We start from the raw sequence: 26047 nt of genomic DNA, 5'->3' as shown, positions 1-26047 counted from the left end.
TAGGTAATGCGGAAGGATAGTTCCACACCATCAAACATTCATGCCAGCCCTTCCACTCCCTCCCACCATCACCATCACCACCACAACCATCACCACCATCACCACCATCACCACCACAACCATCACCACCACAACCCTCACCACCACCACCACCACCATCACCACCATTACCACCACCACCAACATCACCACCACCACCACCATCACCACCATCACCACAACCTTCACCACCACCACCACTATCACCACCACAGCCAACACCACCACCACCACCATCACCACCACCACCACCATCACCACCACCACCACCATCACCATCGCCACAACGAAAAGAATCACCATCATTAGTCATTGATATACTAAAATCATCGCAACAACAATATAAACTTCAATACTACTAATATTAAAACTAATACTACTTTTACTGCAACCACTATTGGCACCAACACCAACAAGAACAACAACAAGAACATCAAGAATAAGAACATCAACAACAACAACAACAACAACAACAACAACAACAACAACAATAATATAAAAAAAAATAATAATAATAAAAATAATAAAAATAATAATGATAATAATAATAATAATAATAATAATAATAATAATAATAATAATAATAATAATAATAATAATAATAATAATAATGGCAATAATTATCTTTCGGAAATGAATTCAGGTAACTATGCCTGATTAAAGAGAGAGAGAGAGACAGACAGACAGACAGACAGACAGACAGACAGACAAACATACAGACACAGACAACCAGATAGACAGACACACGGACAGACGGACAGACAGAGACAAAGAGGGAGACAGGGAAGTAGCATGTGCGTCCGTTTTCTTTTGTGTGTGTATGTGTGTGCGTGTGTGCGTACGATTGGGCATCGGTGTTATGTATAATCGATGACACACACACACACACACCCAAAGGAGAAATAACTCACGATCTCTCTCTCTCTCTCTCTCTCTCTCTCTCTCTCTCTCTCTCGTAAATTATAATTAATATTTTTGCTACATTTTTTTGGATAATAACCCTTTCTCCTCCTCCTCCTCCTCCTCCTCCTCCTCCTCCTCCTCCTCCTCCTCCTTCTCCTCCGTCATCATTAGCTGTTTGTCTCTTTAAAACGAGAGAGGAGGAGTGAAACACAACTAGAACAATAAAGGAAGAAATATAGCTCTTCCTCCTCTTCCTCCTCCTTCTTCTTCCTCCTCCTCCTCCTCCTCCTCCTTCCTCTCCTGCTCCTCGTAATCTTCCCCCTCCGCCTTCTTCTCATTCTTCCTCTTTTTTTTCTACCTCCATTTCCTCCTCCCCTTCTTCTTGTTCTTGTTCTTCATTTTCCTTATCATATTATACCTCTCCCCTTCCTCTTCTTCCTCATTATTTTTATCCTTCCCATTTAATCTCCTCCTTCACTTCTTCCACCTCCTCCTCCTCCTCCTCCTCTACTCTTTTGAAATTACTCCCTTAACTACTTTTTTTTTTACAACAAAGGAGACAGCTCAAGGGCACAAAAAAAGGAAACAATAATAATAAAAGTCCGTTACTCGCTGCTCCCAAACTACTACTACTACTACTACTACTACTACTACTACTACTACTACTACTACTACTACCACTATTATAACAAAAATAACAACAATAATTACTGTAGCTCCTTACTAATTATTGACAAACCTACAAATTCATCTCTTTCCAAATGTTCACAAAAAAAAAAGCATTCCACCTTCAAGACATAATTTCACGTCGCTTGTTTTCTCACTTTCCTTCCTCCTCCTTCTTCTCCTCCCCTGCCTCTTCTTCTTCTTCTTGCTCCTCTTCCTCTTTCTTAGTTCTTTTTTTTCTATTATGCTTTTCCTCCTCCTATTCTTCCTCCTCATTCTATTCCTTCTCCCCTTCTTCTTCTTCTTATTATTATTATTATTCCTTCTCCTCCTCTTTCTTCTTCTCCTCTTCTTCCTCTTTAAGTTATTTTTTTCCTATTAAGCTTCTCCTCTTCCTTTTCTTCCTTCTCATTATTTTCCTTTTCCTTCTCCCCCTCCTCCTCCTTCATATCTCTTCTCTCGCTAAATCAGCTTCCTCGAGATTGGGCGTTCTGTATCGTCTCCGCCAGTTCTTCTCCCCCGCGCAGTTGCTATTCATATATAGGGGCTTTGTCCGCCCTCGTATGAAGTATGCATCTCACGTGTGGGGAGGCTCCACTCACACAGCTCTTCTGGACAGAGTGGAGTCCAAGGCTCTTCGTCTCATCAGCTCTCCTCCTCCTACTGATAGTCTTCTACCTCTTAAATTCCGCCGCGATGTTGCCTCTCTTTCTATCTTCTATCCATATTTCCACGCTGACTGCTCTTCTGGACTTGCTAACTGCATGCCTCCCCCCCTCCCGCGGCCCCGCTGCACACGACTTTCTACTCATGCTCATCCCTATACTGTCCAAACCCCTTATGCAAGAGTTAACCAGCATCTTCACTCTTTCATCCCTCACGCTGGTAAACTTTGGAAGAATCTTCCTTCATCTGTATTTCCTCCTGCCTACGACTTGAACTCTTTCAAAAGGAGGGTATCAGGACTCCTCTCCTCCCGAAATTGACCTTTCTTTCGGCCACCTCTTTTGATTTTTGGGGGGGAGCAGCGAGTAGCGAGCTTTTTTTATTATTGTTTTCTTTTTTGTGTGCCCTTGAGCTGTCTCCTTTGTTGTAAAAATATATATATATATATATATATATATATATATATATATATATATATATATATATATATATATATATATATATATATATATATATTTATAAGGCGGTGGCTGAGTGGTAGCGTGCTGGGCCCACATTCACCACGTGATGGACGACGCGAGTTCGAGTCCCCAACGTTACCACCTCGGATTTTTCAGTCACCGCCGAGTGGCTTAAAACTACCCACATGCTGTCTGAAGACCACCCATCAACCCGGCCTCCAGAGGAAACCGTTCAAGTGAATCAAGAACGAGTTCTTGGGGGGCAGCATGAGCCACGAGAAGATGGCGCCATTATAAACACTTGCCTGCGCCAGGACGGGTTGGGGACGAACACCACCCAGGCCCCTCACGCAAGCCTACCGGCACTATAGGCGTAGACGTAAAAAAAAAAATATATATATATATAATATATATATATATATATATATATATAGATATATATATATATATATATATATATATATATATACATATATATATATATATATATATATATATATATGTATATATATATATATATATATATATATATATATATATATATATATATATATATATATATATATATATATACTTTGGGAGTAGGCCTTCTAAGATACATGCTTTGTTGAAGTCGGCAGCGGTTAAGGCGTTGTTCAGCTACAAGTTCCACCTACAAGCAAGAAGAGAAAGCTCTCAAGAAAATAATCACAGAAAACGTAAACCTACAAAACCCGACACAGCTGAAACTAACCATCTACTACAAATCAAAACACACCTCCAGCCTCGTCATGAAAAACAGACAGCTGCCTGCCACCCACTAACAGCCCTCAAGAAACGAGCGTAATTATCAGTTTACCTGCAACGTTGAGAGTATATATATATATATATATATATATATATATATATATATATATATATATATATATATATATATATATATATATATATATATATATATATATATATATATATATATATATATATATATATATATATATATATATATATATATATATATATATATATATATATATATATATATATATATATATATATATATATATATATATATATATATATATATATATATATATATATATATATATATAACGTCTACGCCTATAGCGCCGGTAGGCTTGCTTGAGGGGCCTGGATGGTATTCGACCCCAGCCCGTCATGGCGCAGGAAGGTGTTTATTGTGGCGCCATCTTCCATTGGCTCATGCTGCCCCCCGGAACTCTTTCTTGATTCGCTTAGACGGTTTCCTCTAGAGTCCGGGTTGATGGGTGGTCTTCAGGACAGCATGTGGGTAGTTTTAAGCCACTCGGCGGTGACTGAAAAATCCCAGGTGGTAGCGTGGGGATTCGAACTCGCGTCGTCCATCACGTGGTGAATCATGCATACCTGTCAAGCTACTGTGGTGTCTTGCCATACGATTTTGCGTTAGAGATCATAAGTTTGTGTATTAAAAACGTAAGACTTGACAGGTATGGTTCCGAAGGACTCAAGCAGGGTGCACGAGGTACCTTCTCCTCCTCCCCCCCCCCCCCCCCCAACACACACACACTAACCGTAACAGCAACGCTCAGCACGCTCACATGAATTTAAATATGGCACGTACGAGATATTTCAAATCGTTTAAAGTAAACATATTAAAAAAAAACATCTCAAGCGGAGAAAACGTAAGATTTTCAACTTACGCCGTAAGACTGGGTGCGAGAGGGATTTAGGGGTCTTAGTGAGCTCTGATCTCCGTCCGAGGGCACAATGCATTCAAGCTAGAAATCGAGCTAATAGGGCACTTGGATTTATTTCAAGGAGCGTAAGCAACAGAAGCGCCGAAGTCTTCCTCAAACTATATTTAGCATTAGTTAGACCTCATCTTGACTATGCGGTTCAGTTCTGGTCACCTTACTATAGAATGGATATCAAAATGTTAGAATCGGTGCAGAGGAGAATGACTAAGATGATTCAGGGGTTGAGAAACTTGCCATACGAGGGAAGACTCAAACAGTTAAACTTGCATTCTCTAGAAAGGCGAAGGGTGCATGGAGACATGATCGAGGTTTATAAATGGATGAAGGGCTTTAATAAGGGAGACATTCATAAGGTTTTGTTGGTAAGAACCGGGTAGGACATGAAGTAACGGGTTTAAACTGGATAAATTCAGATTCAACAGGGACATAGGCAAAAATTTGTTTACTAACAGGGTGGTGGATGAGTGGAATAGGCTTAGCAGTCATGTGGTGAGTGCCAATACAATTTTCACATTCAAAAATAGACTAGATAAATTCATGGACAGCGATATTAGGTGGGGTTAAATACACGGGAGCTTAGGGTCAAAGGAGCTGCCTCGTACAGGCCTACCGGTCTCTTGTAGACTCCTGCGTTCATATGTTCTTATGTAAGACTTGAAAATCACCGAAATTACGTAAGACTTACGCAAAAAACGTAAGACGTGACAGGTATGTGAATGTGGGCCCAGCATGCTACCACTCAGCCACCGCCTACCCGTATATATATATATATATATATATATATTTTTATATATATATATATATATATATATATATATATATATATATATATATATATATATATATATATATATATATATATATATATATATATATATATATATATATATATATATATATATATATATATATATATATATATATATATATATATATATATATATATATATATATATATATATAAACCACGTTATGGAAGTTCACTCTCCCAGTGTAAATGTGGATCTTTGGCCTGTAGCAAGATCGAGCCGCGTACCTTCCGTTCGACAATGTAGGCACGGCCACAGACCGTGCCTTCAATCTTACCACAAGTCGCTCGGAAAAGTAAAGGAGGAAAGAATGCACATACACACAGTGCAGCCTACTTTCCACCAACCAGAGATAGTTCACGCACCCACATACACACACCCCATGCTATTACAGCCATAATACCCAGTGAAAAACTACATCTGTGCCCATTGGGTAGACAATAATTACACCCTGACCTCACCCTCCCTACCTTGCACTCCCTATTCTCGACCATCAAGGCATCTATCTCGCTCTTTGCATGTTTACATAATTTGCTCAATATAGAAAACAATTATCATGATGGTAAACTCTCAAAAGAAAAGAAAAGAAAGTTGTAAAAAAATTTAGGTGGTGAACTACGAAGGTTCGTGCCTGGCTGGTTCCTCTGTGCTTTGAAGGCGCGTGCTGTTGTTGTAAACAAGACAAACATATGAGGAGTCTAGTGCTCATGGGGCGAACAAGCCAATTACCTTGTTTTGAGTTACAGGCCTTCAAAGTTAAGCATTGCAAAAACATACTGAAAAACACATATGGCAATATCACCATACACCAGTAGAAAGTTTCCAGCTAGACAAATTCGATGGAATCAGTGTCTGTGTGAAACTGTGTTCATTATTAAAAGAAAAAAAAACACAAACACGAATGGGTGTTTTTCTTTTATTAATGCATGTTTATTATCCGATTTAATCCAAACTCAGGAAATTAAGAGAAAATGCTGTAACTAACAGCCAGCTTAAACTTCAAGCCAAAATTTCCATACAAAGGTGTTTTATGAGGTTTACTAGTGGTCTTCGCCCTTAGAGCCCTGATACAGCCGACTTCATCATTCACTCTGCAAACAGCAAAACACGCTACCTTCACCACCCTTCTACTGGGTCATAGAGACCGATTTCCCATTTTCACGTCCGTAGAGGGTTGCACAGTGCTTCCAACTAGCGGAAACAGGCGAAAAGGGGGCGGGCTTAGCGGGAGGGGCAGCATATAAACCCTCGAGGAACAGGGAGGCAGCACACATCTCCAGCGTACGAACAAGCTCACCAGGACACCCCAGCGGAGCCATGATGTTCTCTCTCCTGCTGGTGGCTGGTCTGGTGGCCACGTCCCTCTCAAGCCCATTCCCTGCCGTCCGTGAATACCCTCGCCTCGAGTGTCCCGAGAGATGGGCGCTCATAGACCGGACTTGCTTCCTGTTTGCTGATGACTCTGGGACTTGGGATGAGGGCCAGTCCTTCTGCAACCAACGGGGCACCACCCTGGCCACCATCTCGAGCCAAACACAGCAGGACGCCGTAACTGGTGAGTGGGGAAGAAGCAGGTCCATAACGCAATAGAAGCCATTTCTCCACCTCCACTGACTAATCTAACTTCAATTGTGCTCCTCGCCTCCAGCCATGCTGAACCAGAGTGTGTGGATCGGCCTCAATGACCGGAAGGAGGAAAATACTTTCGTCTGGGCTGACGGGTCGGATTACAACTACGCCAGGTGACAACGATCATACGGCCTTACAAATCATTTTCCCACCTTTAATTTTTTTTTCTTCATATTTCAGTCAATCGGTTTATACTTAAGATAAATAGATAGGGGATTCATGTTGTTGACAAGTTCATGTGCCTTCTCTTCCCTAGCTGGAATGACGAAAATCCCAGCAACTCTCAAGACGATGAGCACTGCGTGGAGATTCGAAAGGCCTATGGCTACTTGTGGAACGACAACAGCTGTAACAATACCATGAAGTGAGTACCAGATTATCCAGATGACATGTTATGGTGGGACTCGGGACCTGAGCCATATACGTAAGCAGGCCCTTTCAGAGCAGTAGAACATTATCTTTAATTATATTTGGTATCACTAGAGGTACACGTGCTTGTTGTTATTATTTTCTTAGTCATTTCTTAACCCAAACCACGACATCCCTCCACCAGGTTCCTGTGCAGCAAGCCACCTGAGTTAGTCATCACAGCACACAAGACGGCCACCACCACCAACACCACCACACCCGCCCCCGTGTGTGAGGAAGGCTGGGAGATGTTTGAGGACACTATGTGCTACAAGGTGAGCGACGGACTGGCTTCGTGGCCGAGAGCCCGCGAAGCCTGTCTTGCCCAGTACGCCCAGCTGGCCGCCGTCACCTCTAAGGGACAACAGAACTTCCTGGCTGGTGAGTCAGTGTAATTTTGTTCCAAATCTTTGCTTCGTGACTCACACAAACGTTAATCTATGGACGTATGATTACATTTCCACTCTTTCATCTGGTACTCAAAACACAGTCTTAATCTCAATTTCTTCAGCAAATTCCTGACTATTCAATCAGTGTTGCATTTTCCACCTTCAGCCTCCCTCACTCAAACAAAGGTATATATTTCATCGCATGGCTGCATTTCCCACGGCTAGTAGTGACCCGGATGTTGCGCTTGTCCAGGGGTAAGACGCTGTCACCCACCAAAGGCTCCAGGGCCAATGTGACGGAGATGAGCACCATGGCCACGCGCAGCTATAGCGTATGCTCCCAACTCTGTCTTGGCGTCAAGATACAGACAGAATCTTGATCGTAATTTATATCAACAATATCCTGGCTCAGAAGCAGCTGCATTACTTTCACCTCTTCGCCTCCCTAACACACAAACGTAACTATTTCATCATACTTATTGTAAAACAGCGAGTCCTTCACCCAGTGAGATTTTAGGGAAAGGGAGAATGATGAGATTCCAGAAGCTGTAGAGAATTCAATAATTTCACATAGCCTATGGTAAACACTTAAAATATATATCCTAATAATACATTGCTTAAAAAACACAAGTTAAAGTATACGTTTTATATATCGTATGTTTTTTTTAAATGCTTTCTTTAGTCAGTCAGCTGTAAGCTAAGAGGTTTAACTTAAGAGATTATGATAATGAGCCTAGCAGCCCTAAAGGAGACTAAAACCATTGCACCTAACTCGGTCTCCTCTCTGTCGCCTCTCTTAGCACGCCTCACCGGCAACACCTGGATCGGCCTGAATGACGAGGTGAAGGAGGGAACCTTCACCTGGCAGGACGGCACGGAGCCCGGATACACCAAGTGAGTAAGAGATCATCATCATCATCATCAACATCTTTAGCCATTACTAATTCACTGCAGTCCCACCGTCCTCCACCTCTTTGTCTCTCATCCCAACCTGATTCTCTGGCTGCCCTCACTTGCCATTACGATGTAAATAGTCTGGTGCATTCTGAGGAGCAGGACACCACTTTTAAACTGCCTTTGAGTTTGCAGGGTATACGAAAGTGGGGGGATGCCCTCACTGCCCCCCTACACTGACGCTACTGAGAGTTAGTAATGTCCTTAAGACCTTACGAAGCCACCCCTGCAGCTATGTAATCAAACTTTCCTGCACACATCGGCGTAACCCCCCGCCAAATGTTCAAACCCTTGCGCTTCAGTCCAGAAACCTTCAAAGCCCTGCCCGCTAAGATTTCACTGTTAATCGCGCTTGTTGTCCCTTCACTTCCCTGCAGCTGGATTGAAGATGAGCCCAACAACTATTTGCACTCCGAGAACTGCGTCGAGATAAGGCCTCCGTTTGGCTACAGGTGGAATGACCAAATGTGTCATATTAAAAAACAGTAAGTCCTTAGACTTGTTTGTTTGGGCAGTCTTTTCTTCTACACTTCAAGTTTCTCATGTGTTTTTTTTAATTTTTTTCGCCTTGTGATCGAACTTTAATTGTCGTGTCTTTTTAGTGCGTACGTTATCTTTATTAACCTTCACAATATATGTCTGCCTAATTTGCGAACTCTTTTAACTTCAGAATCTGGCTTTCGTTTTATTAATATGTCTAACAAATTTGAGTGTTTTATCTTCTAATTTCTTGTCTTGCCCATTTATCTACTTTATTTCAATATTCTTTGTGTGTGTGTCTGTGTGTGTGTGTCTGTGTAAACCTTCTATACATACAAGATTTACAGACTACTATATTTATCTACCTTCTATAGATAGATAGACTGCATCGGCACATGCCATTGGTTTGCTTCAAGTTCTTCACACGCCTTCGATCAACAGGTTCGTGTGCCAGAAGCCCCCCAGTAAGACCTGTGTCCTTCCCACGAGCCTGTCAGCCTGCCAGAAACACAGGAGCCACACCATCGGACGCGTCTGATACAGCAATGATAGAACAAGAACTGTAACGGGGCTATTCACCGACAGCCTTTATTTGATTTTTCAGTATCTTTAAGCAGTAACACCTGGATTCCTCGATTTCATTGATACTGTAACAACACTTGGTGTCATATATTACAGCAGGTGTCTTAACTGTGCCTAGTTTCACTGATACTAACTAGCCGCGCAGTGATTCCCAACTGAGTGCTGCGGCACCAAGGGGTGCCGTGAGATCTTTTGAGGGTGCCGCCAAAATTCAGGAGAAAAATTGCATTAACTTCACTCTCTGCGTCTGCTGCTGCTGCACAATTTAGCGATCGAATTTTCAACTTAGCTACTTTTCATTGAATTTGTATAATAATTTGTACTTATGGAAAATTACAATCCAGGAGAACAATACTAATTATACTAATTATATGATTTTGCTGTGTAATAATTGTACGGACACTGGAGAGAACAGCTTTTTTGTAATAGCAGGATCAGTGTAAAGAAAATTTTCATATCTATGTATAAGGTGTTGTTACATCGATGCAAAATGTCGAAATGAAAAAAATATATATAATAAAAAAACAACGGAGATTTTAAATATGTATTTCCTTATAAGGGTGCCGGGAAGTTTTCAAAGGCTTGCCAAGGGTGCCGCAAACTAGAAAAGGTTGGGAACCACTGAACTAGCGTCATCAATGTTGATTATTTTTTCCGTTGTTGCGTGGCTGGTGGAAAAGATTTCCCTTGACAACACTTGCTGTAACTGACACAATTTGTAACTACTTTATCCTTTTGTACGTGTTACCAAAGCATGCATAACATTTTTTTTTCCGTTGTTGATTGGCTGGTGGAAAAGATTTCCCTCGACAACCCTTGCTGTAACTGACACAATTTGTAAATACTTTATCCTTTTGTACGTGTTACCAAAGCATGCATAACATCACTGTGTTCCTTGACAGCTGTTGCCGGTGTTAAAGTGGATCACACGAATATAATACATTTCAACGCGTTGATTGTCAACGCTTCTTCCTGACTGGGTACGAAGCAATGTGTGGGTGTACAGAAATATATTAGTCACAACTCTGCAATTACAGAGTTCGATAAAGTACATAAGAACATAAGAACGTAGGAGTCTGCAAGAGGCCGGTAGACCTGTACAAGGCAGCTACTTTGAACCTAAGCTCCCGTGTATCTAACCCCACCTAATATCGCTGTCCATGAATGTATCTAATCTATCTTTGAATGCGACAATTGTATTGGCACTCACCACATGACTGCTAAGCCTATTCCACTCATCCACCACCCTGTTAGTAAACAAATTTTTGCCTATGTCCCTGTTGAATCTGAATTTATCTAGTTTAAACCCATTACTTCGTGTCCTGCCCGGTCTTACCAACAAAACCTTATGAATATCCCCCATATTAAAGCCCATCATCCATTTATAAACCTCGACCATGTCTCCATGCACCCTTCGCCTTTCTAGAGAATGCAAGCTTAACTGTTTGAGTCTTTCTTCGTATGGCAAGTTTCTCAACCCCTGAATCATCTTAGTCATCCTCCTCTGCACCGATTCTAACATTTTGATATCCATTCTATAGTAAGGTGACCAGAACTGAACCGCATAGTCAAGATGATGTCTAACTAATGCTAAATATAGTTTGAGGAAGACTTCGGCGCTTCTGTTGCTTACGCTCCTTGAAATTAATCCAAATACCCTATTAGCTCGATTTCTAGCTTGAATGCATTGTGCCCTTGGACGGAGATCAGAGCTCACTAAGACCCCTAAATCTCTCTCGCACCCAGACCTGCTTATGAGAGTGTCATTTCAGCAATAGTTATGAGAGGGGTTGTTCCTACCTGCACTCAGAATACTGCACTTCCCTACATTGAAATCCATCTGCCATTTATCCGCCCAGTCATACAATCTGTTTACTTCATCCTGGAGAATACTAGCGTCCTGATCCGACTCAATTACTCTATCGATCTTGGTATCATCTGCAAATCTTACTGACATCACTACTAATTCCTGTATCTAAGTCATTGATATAAATAATAAACGAAAGTGGACCTAATACCGAACCTTGTGGGACCCCACTCGTAACACAGCCCCAGTCAAATCTTTTACCATTGATTTGCACTCTTTGCTTCCTATTGCTAAGCCACGCCTTGACCCAGTTCAAAACTTTACCCTCTACTCCGTGAGCCTGTAATTTAAGCAACAGTCGTTGGTGAGGAACTTTGTCAAACGCTTTACTAAAATCAAGATAGATTACATCATAATTTTCATCTCTGTCTACCGCCTCAAATACTTTATTGTAGAAGGACAAGAGATTAGTGAGGCATGACCTACCTTTCGTGAACCCATGCTGCGAGTCGTGAATTAAGCTATGTTTCTCTAGATGCTCCCAAATGTTCCTGGCTATTATGGACTCCAGCATCTTGCCTATAGCCGATGTTAAGCTAATTGGGCGATAGTTTGAAGCAGCTGACCTGTCCCCCTTTTTGAAAATCGGCGTCACATTAGCTACTTTCCATAGGCTGGGCACATAGCCAGTATTTAACGACATCTTAAAGATGTCGGTTAGTGGGTCACTGAGCACGTCACCTAATTCCTTTAATACCCTCGGAAATATCCCGTCAGGACCTGGCGACTTATTCTTCTTGAGCTTATCTATCTCATCCTGAACTACTTGCCTGGTAATAATTATATCCCTCAATTTATCGCCATCCCCTCCCTCGTACACCTGAACCCTTTCCGGAATAGTCGTTCGATCCTCTAGTGTGAATACTGAAAGGAAGTAATCGTTCAGCAATGTGCTCATATTTCCGTAATTTTCCACTAGTTCCCCTGTGTTTGTTTTCAGCGGTCCAATTTTCTCCCGTGTTTTTGTTCTACACATCTGAAAGAAGCCCTTAGGTTTACTTTTCGCCGCATTTGCTACTTTGATCTCATAATTCCTTTTTGCTATCCTGGTGTTTTTCTTCACTAATCTAGATAGTTCGACATACCGGCCCCTGACATGTGTTTCACCATTCTTTATTTTCTGATAAATTCCCTTTTTTTTAACCCTATCTCGTGTTTTAGTCTACGAGTCATCCATTTAGGGTCATTGCTTTCTTTTCTAAATGTTCGCTGGGGTATATGCTGTCCTTGCCCCTCTACTATTACTCTTACTAAATTATTGTAAGACATTTCTACCCGGTTCTCCTGGCTCTCCAACCCACAGTTCTGGCCCTCATGAACCCCTAAATAATCCCAGTTTACCCCTTCAAGATGTCCTCGAAGCCCCTCGCAATTCGCTTTTCTAAAATCTGGCACTAACACTGGGTTTGGTTAGCGGGTTACCGCCCAGTCTAAGTTAAAACGAACCGTTCTGTGGTCACTATTTCCTAACTCTCCGCCCACCTCCAACTCATGTAGCAAGTTTCCATTATTAGTTAGGACTAAGTCTAATATGTTATCTCCTCTGGTAGGCTCAGTAACTACCTGCTTAAGGAAATTATCTTGTATAACTTCAAGAAAGTCCTCGGCTTCCAGGTCACCCATTAGGTTTTCCCAGTTTATATTCCTATAATTAAAGTCCCCCATTACGCAGACATTTTTACTCCTACCCGCCCTGCCAATCTCCTGTAGTAATATACTCGTGTCCTGCCTGTTAAGGTTGGGTGGCCTGTACAGAACTCCTAGAGTTAGTTTTTCTTTCCCTTTGTAAACGTCCACCCAAACTGATTCTGAATCCATGTTGGTTTTGACTGAATTGTTAACTAAACATTGAAGTGAGTCTTTAACATATAGCGCAACTCCAACTCCCTTTCTGCCCCTTCTGTCTTTGTGAAACATCTGATAACCCGTTATTCAAATTCCGATCTAAAATTTCTATTTCTATTTCTACCCATGTCTCAGTGATCGCTATTATGTCAAAATTTTCAGAACAATCTTCACCCCTTAGTAAGTCTATCTTGTTTCTGAGGCTCCTGCTGTTAGTATAGAAGATTCTTAGCCCGCCCTCTGTTACTCCCCTATAATTACTTCTAAGTTGCATGGTTGTATTATGAGCTAGATGTCCTCTCTCATTACTCCTCCCCCCCTCGTCTATACTAAAAAATCCCTCAGCGTACTAAGTGTTCGCTCAAGGGAATGGTCTTTGGATATTATTATTGCGGCCTTCCTAAAGCAGAGGCGCCTCTATTCAACTGTTTCTTGATTTACTGGTAACACCTTCAAACCTCTTTGTAATAATCAGCATCATTGTACTGGTGGTGGTGGTGGTCGTGGTGTTAGTGGTGGTAGTGATGATGGTGGTGGTGGTGGTGGTGGTGGTGGTAGTAGTGGTGGTGGTGGTGGTGGTGGTGGTGGTGATGGTGGTGGTGGTGTTTGCGGTGGTGGTGGTGGTGGTGGCGGTGGTGGTGGTGGTGATAATGGTGTTAGTGGTGGTGGTTGTGGTGGTGGTGGTGGTTGTGGTGGTGGTGGTGATAGTGGTGTTAGTGGTGGTGGTGGTGGTGATAGTGGTGGTGGTGGTGGTGGTAGTGGTGTTAGTGGTGGTGGTGGTGGTGGTGATGGTGGTGGTGGTGGTGGTGGCGGTGGTGGTGGTGGTGGTGTGGTGGTGGTGGTGGTGGTGTGGTGGTGGTGGGGGTGGTGGTGGTGGTGTTTGTGGTGTTAGTGGTGGTGGTGGTGGTGATAGTGGTGGTGGTGGTGGTGATAGTGGTGGTCGTGGTGGTGGTGGTGGTGGTGGTTGTAGTGGTGAAGGTTGTGGTGGTGGTGGTGGTGGTGGTGATGGTGGTGGTGATGGTGGTGGTGGTGTTGGTGGTGGTGATAGTGGTGGTGGTGGTGGTGGTGGTGAAGGTTGTGGTGGTGTGGTGGTGGTGGTGATGATAGTGGTGGTGGTGGTGGTGGTGGTGGTGGTGGTGGTGGTGGTGGTGGTGGGGGTGTGAGTGGTGGTGGTGAGAGTGGTGTTAGTGATGGTGGTGATGAAAACCTCTCTCTCTCTCTCTCTCTCTCTCTCTCTCTCTCTCTCTCTCTCTCTCTCTCTCTCTCTCTCTCTCTCTCTCTCTCTCTCTCTCTCTTCCTGCAATGTTTTCCTTCTTTCTTTCGTGTTTTTATCTGGTCTTGTTTCGTCTGTTTTAATTATCTTCTATTTGCCTCTTTCTCTGTATTTCCCATTTTCTATTTATTCCACTCTGCTTTTCCTTTTTCTTCCCTTTACCTCCCTTTCTATGTTTTCTTTCGTCCCTTCCATCTTCCTTCTTTCATCCTCTTTCGTTCCTGTCATTTATTCTCTCTCTCTCTCTCTCTCTCTCTCTCTCTCTCTCTCTCTCTCTCTCTCTCTCTCTCTCTCTCTCTCTCTCTCACACACACACACACACACACACACACACACACACAGAGACACACCACACACCTGGCACCGAACTTTTTATTTAAGACAAAATTAAATAATAAATTAAAAATAAATTATACATGCGAAAATTAAAATTGTGTAGTTATATGACTATACGTACATGGAGATAAGGCCATTGTGTGTGTGTGTGTGTGTGTGTGTGTGTGTGTGTGTGTGTGTTTTACGTCGTTGCCTGTTGCGCCGGTAGGCATCTTCCTGGTGGGGCCTGATGGTCGGCCCAAGGCTTCTTTCCAGGTGGGGCCTGATGGTCGGCCCAGGCTTCTTCCAGGTGGGGCCTGATGGTCGGCCCAGCCCGTTCTGGCGCAGGCAAGTGTTTATAGTGGCGCCATCTTGCATTGGCTCATGCTGCCCCCAGGAACTCGTTCTTGATTCGCTTGGACGGCTTCCTCTAGACTCAGTCTAGAGTCCGGGTTGATGGGTGGTCTTCAGGACAGCATTTGGGTAGTTTTAAGCCACTCGGCGGTGACTGAAAAATCCGAGTGGTAGCGTGGGGATTCGAATTCGCGTCGTCCATCACGAGGTGAATTAGGGACCAGTACGCTACCAATTCGGCCATCGCTCATCCCACGCACATCATGTGTGGGTGTGTGTGTGTGTGTGTGTGAGTGTGTGTGTGTGTGTGTCTATATATCTATATATATATATATATATATATATATATATATATATATATATATATATATATATATATATATATATATATATACATACATATATATATATATATATATATATATATATATATATATATATATATATATACAGAGAGGAGGGCAAGTGCAGTACTTAGTGCAGTGCGATAGTACCGCATCACAAAAAGAACTGCACTACTGCACTACCGCAAAATTTCTGAAAATACCGCACTACCATGGACTCCCTAAAAATCCTGCGGTACTTTTCTGAGGTACTTTGAAATCTATCGAAGACGACATTTGCAGCGCGGCATGCTGCTCACAGAAATGTTTTCTTTACAGTGAATCTGACTCAATCAGTCACTCGGTATCAGTCATCAGAATCGGTGATTCAATCATTCTGACTTTTCAGTTATTGTTCAAAATTAAATACTAAATAGACAGACTAAATTACTACACTGCCAGTCTTCTTTAACCCGCGCGGTGCCGGCCATTTCAACCCCGGACCCGTCCGTGGTGCCGGTCGATTTTCATTGTACTGTTTTAAGCATGTTTCCTTTATCTGGATAGCCAGGATAGGCACTGAAGTATTTTTTTATTTTGACTACCGCTACCGCAGTACCGCACACCGCGTACCTCACCGGGCAAGAAAGAAATGGGACCGCACTACCGCAACCGCACTATTCCGGAAAAGTACCACTACCACAACCGCACTACTGATTTTCCAGTACCGCAGCCACCTCTGTATATATATATATATATATATATATATATATATATATATATATATATATATATATATATATATATATATATATATATATTCACCAGTGAAGTGAAAAAAATATATATATATATATATATATATATATATATATATATATATATATATATATATATATATATATATATATATATATATATATATATATATATATATATATATATATATAAACACACACACGCACACACTACTGGCCAGTGAAGTGAATTAGTTTTGTGTATATTTGGTAACTCCTTGCTCTATTCTGCAACATGGCAGGGATTTGATTCCCAGTATAGTGACACCTCACCGGAAAATATTTTTCGGCAAATCCCTTACTTAATAAGTGTAAGTGATTTACATGGGGCTCTATGTATGCTCGCTAAGATTAGAGAATATGTTTTTACTGACATAAGACAGTACTAACCACATTATGGAAGTCCACTCTCCTCAGTGTAAATGTGGAGCTTTTGTGTTGGCCATAATTTCTCTAAAAAGTTTTCACTAGTTAAACTACACATATATTTAATATGTCGTGTGTAGGATAGAATGACCTCCCTTTGCTTTTACGACTGATAAGGGAGTGGACGGAGGAGGCTGTGGCGCCACTCAAGGTTAGTGTCAATGCAGCCTTCCAATGCAATGACTTTACTAGAATGCACCACAAAGCCGCTGTTGTGCACAAATTTTACCTGTCCCGATTCGTCCTGCAGGATGCACATATCTATTACGCCGTCTGTAGGATATATTGATCTCCCTTTGCTTTTACGACTGATAAGGGAGTGCATGGAGGAGGCAGTGGCGCCTCTCAAGGTTAAAGCGTCAACGCAGGCCTTGTGATGCAAAAACGAAAGTCATGAGAATAATAAGGACTAAAAAAAGTCACGCCACGGGTAACACCTAGGAGTGGAGAGAGAGAGAGAGACCGCGTGGACACAGACGCCAGCACCAGCACCGACAACAACCGCGGCGCCCCTTGCTCCCGCACTGGTGACGCTGACGGCGTCACAGAAAGAAGAAACAATCAAAACAACGGCCGGGGAGTAAACTCAAACCGACAACCGCAGAGGTGGTGAGGAGCTGACAGGAGACAGCTGCAGGAGGCGGCGCGAATTCCATGGAACGTTGCTCTGACCACAACGCCATCCTGAAACGGGCAGACGTGGGCGTGGCGCGGGATGAGGCCATTTCCCACCATCTGGCTGTGGGACAGAGCTGACTGGCCCTTCCTTAAGAGAGACCTGCAGTAGACAGGGCCGGTATACATAAACCTTTTTTGTTAGCCTTAACACTAACATATTGTATCTATCCGCGAGGAACTATATCATAATTTTCTTCGTAAATCCAACAAACACATATATGTATCCGCGCAAGCCTTAATCTCCTATCATTCCTGATAAAAATGCTTTTTGGATGAAGAAAAATGGTCAACAAATAAGGGAGGAGTTACAATAAGAACTTAAGCAATCCTGCTAACAGCTGTTTGCTAATCGGTAAAAGTGCTCCCTGCCGCTGTTACTCTAACAGTGCTGTTAAGGCCTAAAGAAGCTTTGTGAATATCTGTTAGCGCTTAACAGAAAAATGTTAAGGCTAACAGGAATATGTTAGTCTTAACAGCTGTTTACTAGTGGTAACAAGTTTTATGTATATGGGCCCAGACTGGCACACCCTTCTGTCTGGGCGAGCAGAGCCCATGGCGAGGGTCTTTACTGAGCGGCTCAAAGCTCTCCAACGAGAGCACATTCCACACCGCCAGTACACCTCCAGGCCAACCGACCAGCCCTGGTTTGGGTAGCGCTGCCGCCTTGCGGCAGAGAGAAAGTATTATGCGTGGCTCCGCTACAAGAGGACAACCCGCCGCAACAAAGCCCTGCATCGAGCGGCAGGCAAACATATGGTGGCCACCAGTAAATGGGCGAAACGGAGGTGGGAAAGCGACCTCTGCTCCAAACTGTGCGGACCTGGGGTGGCCAGCAAGACCTGGTGGACCCTTGTTAAGGAGAGACAAGGCAGCAGCCACCAAGAAACAACCCCCCCCCCCCACCACCAAGTAGGACAGCACCACAGCCACCAGCAACAGGGAAAAGGCAGAGCTCCTGGCTGACCTTTTCTCTGCCAGGATGTCCGTCGCCGACCCCACCAGACCTCCACCACAACTGCCACAGGAATGCGACTAAACCCTGACAGAGGTTGTGGTACAACGGGAGCAAGTGGAGCGCCTTCTGAGAGCGGTGGACGTCAGGAAGGCAACTGGGCCTGACAACGTCAGCCCACATGTGCTGCGTCACTGCTCCAGTGAGGTGGCAGGACCCCTCTCGGAGGTGTTCGGGGCCTGTGTCCGGGAGAACACCTGGCCCTCTACATGGAAGGAGGCTCGCGTGGTGCCGGTCCACAAAAAGCGGTCCATATCTGACCCTGCCAACTACAGGCCCATCTCCCTCCTGTCTGTAGTTGGAAAAATCTTCGAAATAATAGTGGTAAAGGCCATCACCCGCCACCTCGAGAACAACGCCCTCATCATTGACCAGCAGTTTGGGTTCAGATCTGGCCGATGCACTTCAGACCTCCTGCTGCTCCTCTCCAGGAATTGGCAGAACTCCCTAGACACCGGCCTGGATACCCTTGTCGTCGCTCTCGACATCGCGGGTGCTTTTGACCGGGTGTGGCACGCGGGCTTGCAGAAGAGGCTTCGTGCCAAAGGCATCCAGGGACAACTGCTGATGTTGATGAGCGATTACCTTCAAGGAAGAAGCGTCGTCGTCGGCGGGCAGCAATTCAGGGACCTCCCAGTGGGTGCCTCAGTCCCTCAGGGATCTGTGTTGGGCCCTGTCCTCTGGACTCTGTACATCGACGACCTTCTCAGGAGTCTGCCAGCAGTCCCTGCATACGCCGACGACTGCACGCTCTCCCTCTTCTACCCTCGCCAAGAAAGCCAGCAAGCGGTTGTTGATGTCAACCAGCAACTACGGTTGAAACAGGTGGGGAGCGCTGGCAAGTGAACTTTGCTCCTGAGAAGATGTCAAGGCAACCACTTTTCCACGCCTCCTAAAAGAGTAGAGTGCGTGTTTCATCGGCCTCCGCGCAAGTAAGGGAGTGTCGGCTAGTTAGATTGCCCTCGGCCGACCGGGGGTGCTTCAGAGCTTCAGCCGGTTGCTTCATTGAAGCCGATGAAAAGTTGCCTCTTCCCCAGCCAGCGCGTTTACTGGGAGAACACAGCCAGACTCCACACCGGTACCATCGCTCTTCTGTCTGCTGCTCGTTCCTGGAAAGTCGAACGGCTTGAGCTACCCTTCGACTCTCTCCAGTCTTCTCCTGTTGCCACCTTTTGGGAGTACAAACCCGAGTCCCCAGGTAGTACATCTTAGCTAGGTTAGTGCTTCCCTCAAATATCCAAGTTAATCAACAGGGTTGCTGCCAGTGAGTCCACGTATTAGCTTGTGGGAGAAGTTCAAGCTAGCTAAGCGACCGTACGGGCCGCCGGGGGAGTTATATGTACAGTTGTCTGTCGTGTGTGTTTGAGTTTAAATACACCGGTTTTCCTGCAAATGTTTGTTGTTTGCATTCCGTTCCTTGGGGGACTAGATACCTTGTTCCGGGGCTAACAAAGGCAGCGGAGGTGAGAACGTGGCTCTCTCGCCCTATCTGCCGCCCTTACATAAGACCCAGGCGATGGTGATCTCTCGGTCCCCGGCAGCCACACAAGCTGTCTAAGGGTGATGTTTGGCTCCATCACCCTCCCGCTCCAGGATTACGTCAGAATCCTCGGAGTGGACTTGTACCAAGCTGCGCTTCGACCGCTACCTGAAACACGTCGCCCACCAAGCCTCCCTCCGTGTCTCTGCCCTTCGTAGAGTGGCTAATTTCCTTGATAAGCGAGGAATTATGCTCCTCTACAAGGCCCAGGTAAGACCCTACCTTGAGTACGGGGCTCTGACCTGGATGTCCAGCACGGCCACACACCTACAGACACTGGACAAGGTGGAACGACGTGTACAGCGACTGTTAGAGGAGAACAACCCCCAGCCGCCTTCTCAGGATATGACACCCCTGGACACTCTGGAGCACCGCCGGGACGTCGCTGCACTGGTGGTGTTCCACAAGGCCCAGGTACAAGGAGTACCACACCTGGCGAGGCTGAGGCTCCCCCACGAAAGGCTGTGAGAGATACGAGAACGGTACTCTCCAGCCACGAGCAGGTCGGGGTGACGAGGACGAGACGACCTCCACCTCCAGAGTGTCCCGCCTGTGGAACACGTTCACTGCAGCAGTGCCAACAGTGAGGGAAATGTCCACCCAGCAACTGAAAGTGGCGGCTCAGGTGGCAAGGAACATGCCCCACACCACTAATGATGATAAATATATAGTGAACGTGTGTAATAGGCTTTTGAAATAATGCACGAAAAGTGTCATTTTAAGCCTTAAAAAGTGCACAATCAGACATATGTTTCTTGTTCACGTTCGATCGCCCGACTGTCTGATAAAACACAAACTTGATGTGTATTACAAATGTAAGTTTGAGAGAGAGAGAGAGAGAGAGAGAGAGAGAGAGAGAGAGAGAGAGAGAGAGAGAGAGAGAGAGAGAGAGAGAGAGAGAGAGAGAGAGAGAGAGAGAGAGAGAGAGAGAGAGAGAGAGAGAGAGAGAGAGAGAGAGAGAGAGAGAGAGTGGTTGGGAGTCCAGGGACGAGGAGGGTCAGGGAAGGGAGGTAGGGAGGAGTGAGGGGGCTGTGAACGATGATTTGGTAATATTATGAAAAGATCAGAAAACATCGAGCCCAGCTCCACGTGCACGAGTGACACTGGCTGTGATCGAGTAAAGAAAAGCAACTCGTACTGGGACTCGAGTTTCGCTATAAAACTGAGAGCTTGTACTTGTGTTAGTGATATCGCAGTGTAATCGTACTTGACCTCGATTACGAAAAAATGTACTTGAACCCAAGCCTGGCATCAACACGTTACCACAAGCTCGTAATTTTGGAGCTATTAGGTAACAGCTGAGTGGCAACGACGGCAGGGGCTGAGGAGGGACAGGCTTAGCGGGCGGGGCAGCATATAAACCCTGGAGGAGCAGGCAGGCAGCACACATCTCATAGTGTGCGAGCACGCTCACCAGGACACCCCAGCGGAGCCATGATGTTCTCTCTCCTGCTGGTGGCTGGTCTGGTGGCCACGTCCTCTCCGCCACATTCCCTGCCGTCCGTGAATACCCTCGCCTCGAGTGTCCCGAGGGATGGGCGCTCATAGACCGGACTTGCTTCCTGTTGGCTGATGAAGCTGGGACTTGGGATGAGGGGCATCCCTTCTGCAAGCAACGGGGCGCCACCCTGGCCACCATCTCGAGCCAAACACAGCAGGACGCCGTAACTGGTGAGTGGGGAAGAAGCAGGTCCATAACGCAATAGAAGCCATTTCTCCACCTCCTCTGACTAATGTAACTTCAAATGTGCTCCTCGCCTCCAGCCATGCTGAGCCAGAGTGTGTGGATCGGCCTCAGTGACCTGAAGGAGGAACATAGCTACGTCTGGGCTGACGGCTCGGATTACAACTACACCAGGTGACAACGATCACACGGCCACACCAACTTCCCTGTCTCCTTCCCAGTCATTCTCTCAACTTTGAAATTTCTTTTTTTTATATTTCAGCCCAGTGGTTTATTCTGAAGATCAATAGATATGGGATTCAAGTCGTTAAATAGTTCATATCCTTCTCTTCCCTAGCTGGTTTAACAGTGAACCCAACAATTATGAGGGCCAGAATGAGCGCTGCGTGGAGATGCGCCATCTGTTTGGCTACATGTGGAACGACTGCAGCTGTCATGTTACCTTGCAGTGAGTATTAAGGTGCTATCACACGGGCAAATTTACTGGCATCTTACCGCCAATACAGGCATCTTGGCGCCAGTACTGGTGGCTAGACGCCGCCAATCACGAGACGCCAATGATCGTCATCTTGAAGCCAGTACGGGCGTCTTTCTTTACATTCTCTCAGCTGTTGTGTGGGCAGTGTCTAGCCATGGAGCAAATTATTTGGTCCAAGGATGATCTTGCCACCCTCTGTGAGATCTATCGGGAAAACAAGTGTCTGTGGGACACCAGGGATGAAAACTATTCGAAGAGAAATATGAAGAGAGAAGTTTTCAAGAAATTAGCTGAAGCTCTGAGGGAGTATCCCAACAATATGAGCCACGATGCACAAATTAAGTCCAATTCGGGCAAGGCGTCTCCTGCGCTCACGATCCATCCTGCTTGTTTTGATCTGTGCTGAGGCCGAAAACATCTGTTGCGCGTGTGCTAGGAAAAGCGCTCCTTGCCACCGGTACCGGCGGCTAGATGCCAATAAAAGACACCAGAAAATGCCCGCGTGATAGCAGCTTTAGATGACATGATATTGTGCGATTTGGAACCTGAGCCATGTACGTAAGCAGACCCCTTCTAAGCAGCAGAACAATGGGTTTCTTTATTATATCAGGTATCACTTGTGGTACAGGTGGTTGTTATTATTATTTTTCATTATTATTTTCTTAGTCATTTCTTAACCCAATCCCTTCACAAGATTCCTGTGCAGCAAGCCACCTGAGTTGATCATCACAGCACCCACCACGGCTACCACCACCAACACCACCACCACACCCGCCCCCGTGTGTGAGGAAGGCTGGGAGATGTTTGAGGACACTATGTGCTACAAGGTGAGCGACGGACTGGCTTCGTGGCCAAGAGCCCGCGAAGCCTGTCTTGCCCAGTACGCCCAGCTGGCCGCCGTCACCTCTAAGGGACAACAGAACTTCCTGGCTGGTGAGTCAGTGTAATTTTGTTCCAAATCTTTACTTCGTGACTCACACAAACGTTAATCTATGAACGTATGATTACATTTCCACTCTTTCATCTGGTACTCAAAACACAGTCTTAATCTCAATTTCTTCAGCAAATTCCTGACTATTCAATCAGTGTTGCATTTTCCACCTTCAGCCTCCCTCACTCAAACAAAGGTATATATTTCATCGCATGGCTGCATTTCCCACGGCTAGTAGTGACCCGGATGTTGCGCTTGTCCAGGGGTAAGACGCTGTCACCCACCAAAGGCTCCAGGGCCAATGTGACGGAGATGAGCACCATGGCCACGCGCAGCTATAGCGTATGCTCCCAACTCTGTCTTGGCGTCAAGATACAGACAGAATTTTGATCGTAATTTATATCAACAATATCCTGGCTCAGAAGCAGCTGCATTACTTTCACCTCTTCGCCTCCCTAACACACAAACGTAACTATTTCATCATACTTATTGTAAAACAGCGAGTCCTTCACCCAGTGAGATTTTAGGGAAAGGGAGAATGATGAGATTCCAGAAGCTGTAGAGAATTCAATAATTTCACATAGCCTATGGTAAACACTTAAAATATATATCCTAATAATACATTGCTTAAAAAACACAAGTTAAAGTATATGTTTTATATATCGTATGTTTTTTTAAATGCTTTCTTCAGTCAGTCAGCTGTAAGCTAAGAGGTTTAACTTAAGAGATTATGATAATAAGCCTAGCAGCCCTAAAGGAGACTAAAACCATTGCACCTAACTCGGTCTCCTCTCTGTCGCCTCTCTTAGCACGCCTCACCGGCAACACCTGGATCGGCCTGAATGACGAGGTGAAGGAGGGAACCTTCACCTGGCAGGACGGCACGGAGCCCGGATACACCAAGTGAGTAAGAGATCATCATCATCATCATCAACATCTTTAGCCATTACTAATTCACTGCAGTCCCAACGTCCTCCACCTCTTTGTCTCTCATCCCAACCTGATTCTCTGGCTGCCCTCACTTGCCATTACGATGTAAATAGTCTGGTGCATTCTGAGGAGCAGGACACCACTTTTAAACTGCCTTTGAGTTTGCAGGGTATACGAAAGTGGGGGGATGCCCTCACTGCCCCCCTACACTGACGCTACTGAGAGTTAGTAATGTCCTTAAGACCTTACGAAGCCACCCCTGCAGCTATGTAATCAAACTTTCCTGCACACCTCGGCGTAACCCCCCACCAAATGTTCAAACCCTTGCGCTTCAGTCCAGAAACCTTCAAAGCCCTGCCCGCTAAGATTTCACTGTTAATCGCGCTTGTTGTCCCTTCACTTCCCTGCAGCTGGATTGAAGATGAGCCCAACAACAGTTTCATCTGCACGAATCATGGAGTGGGCGAGGACTGCGTCGAGATGAGGCATCAGTTTGGCTACAGGTGGAATGACCACCTGTGTCATATTCAGAAACAGTAAGCCCTTAGAGTTGTTTGTTTGGGCAGTCTTTTCCTTTACACTTCAAGTTTTTCACGTGCGTTACGATTTTATCCGCCTTGTGAGCTTACATTTAATTGTCGTGTCTTTTCAGTGCGTACGTTATCCTTAGTAATCTTCATAATATAAGTCTGGCTAATTTGCAAACTCTTTTAACTTCAGAATCTGGCTTTCGTTTTATTAATAGGTCAAACAAATTTGAGTGTTTCATCTCCTAATTTCTTGTCTTGCCCATTTATCTACTTTATTTCAATGTTTGTTTGTTTGTTTTTTTGTAAATCTTCCATACATACAAGGTATAGAGACTACTAAATTTATCAGCCTGCTATAGACTGCATCGGCACATGCCATTGGTTTGCTTCAAGTTCTTCACACGCCTTCGATCAACAGGTTCGTGTGCCAGAAGCCTCCTAGTAAGACCTGAGTCCTTCCCACGAGCCTGTCAGCCTGTCAGAAACACAGGAGCCGCACCATCGGCCGCGTCTGATACAGCAATGATAGAACAAGAACTGTAACGGGGCTATTCACCGACAGCCTTTATTTGATTATTTTTCAGTATCTTTAAGCAGTAACACACCTGGATTCCTCGGGATTTCATTGATACTGTAACAACACTTGGTGTCATACATTACAGCAGGTGTCTTAACTGTGCCTAGTTTCACTGATACTAACTAGCGTCATCAATGTTGATTATTTTTTCCGTTGTTGCGTGGCTGGTGGAAAATATTTCCCTTGACAACACTTGCTGTAACTGACACAATTTGTAACTACTTTATCCTTTTGTACGTGTTACCAAAGCATGCATAACATTTTTTTTTCCGTTGTTGATTGGCTGGTGGAAAAGATTTCCCTCGACAACACTTGCTGTAACTGACACAATTTGTAAATACTTTATCCTTTTGTACGTGTTACCAAAGCATGCATAACATCACTGTGTTCCTTGACAGTTGTTGCCGGTGTTGAAGTGGATCACACGAATATAATACATTTCAATGCGTTGGTTGTCAACGCTTCTTCCTGACTGGGTACGAAGCAATGTGTGGGTGTACAGAAAAATATTAGTCACAACTCTGCAATTACAGAGTTCGATAAAGTGGTCTTTGGATATTATTATTACGGCCTTCCTAAAGCAGAGGCGCCTCTATTCAACTGTTTCTTGATTTACTGGTAACACCTTCAAACCTCTTTGCAATAATCAGCATCATTGCACTGGTGGTGGTGGTGGTCGTGGTGTTAGTGGTGGTAGTGATGATGGTGGTGGTGGTGGCGGTGGTGGTGGTAGTAGTGGTGGTGGAAAATACCGCACTACCG

General features: G+C 44.6%; 1 protein-coding gene across 6 annotated transcripts; it reads left to right on the top strand.

Moving 5' to 3' along the window:
* The first annotated feature begins 6223 nt into the window (after nt 1-6223).
* On the top strand, nt 6224-25832 carry LOC126993436 (macrophage mannose receptor 1-like). 6 transcript variants are annotated; one of them, XM_050852559.1, is made up of 8 exons: nt 6238-6838; nt 6932-7025; nt 7169-7276; nt 7466-7595; nt 23145-23250; nt 24058-24151; nt 24589-24714; nt 25127-25832. In XM_050852559.1, the coding sequence occupies exons 1-8, from the start codon at nt 6601-6603 to the stop codon at nt 25158-25160; spliced, it is 930 nt and encodes a 309-aa protein (XP_050708516.1). In that variant the 5' UTR covers nt 6238-6600; the 3' UTR covers nt 25161-25832. The 6 variants fall into 6 exon arrangements, with proteins under 6 accessions (XP_050708514.1, XP_050708519.1, XP_050708518.1 ...); XM_050852557.1 differs by lacking the exons at nt 23145-23250; nt 24058-24151; nt 24589-24714; nt 25127-25832 and adding exons at nt 8510-8603; nt 9041-9148; nt 9585-9750 and having other exon boundaries at nt 6224-6838; nt 7466-7701; XM_050852562.1 differs by lacking the exons at nt 6932-7025; nt 7169-7276; nt 7466-7595 and adding exons at nt 21920-22013; nt 22177-22287 and having other exon boundaries at nt 6232-6838; nt 23024-23250.
* Nucleotides 25833-26047: the final 215 nt, after the last annotated feature.

The sequence above is a fragment of the Eriocheir sinensis genome, unplaced genomic scaffold (assembly GCF_024679095.1).
Source record: "Eriocheir sinensis breed Jianghai 21 unplaced genomic scaffold, ASM2467909v1 Scaffold612, whole genome shotgun sequence".
Lineage (NCBI taxonomy): Eukaryota > Metazoa > Arthropoda > Malacostraca > Decapoda > Varunidae > Eriocheir > Eriocheir sinensis.
Note: the sequence above shows the minus strand (reverse complement) of the source record. Positions and strands in the feature narration are given on the sequence as shown.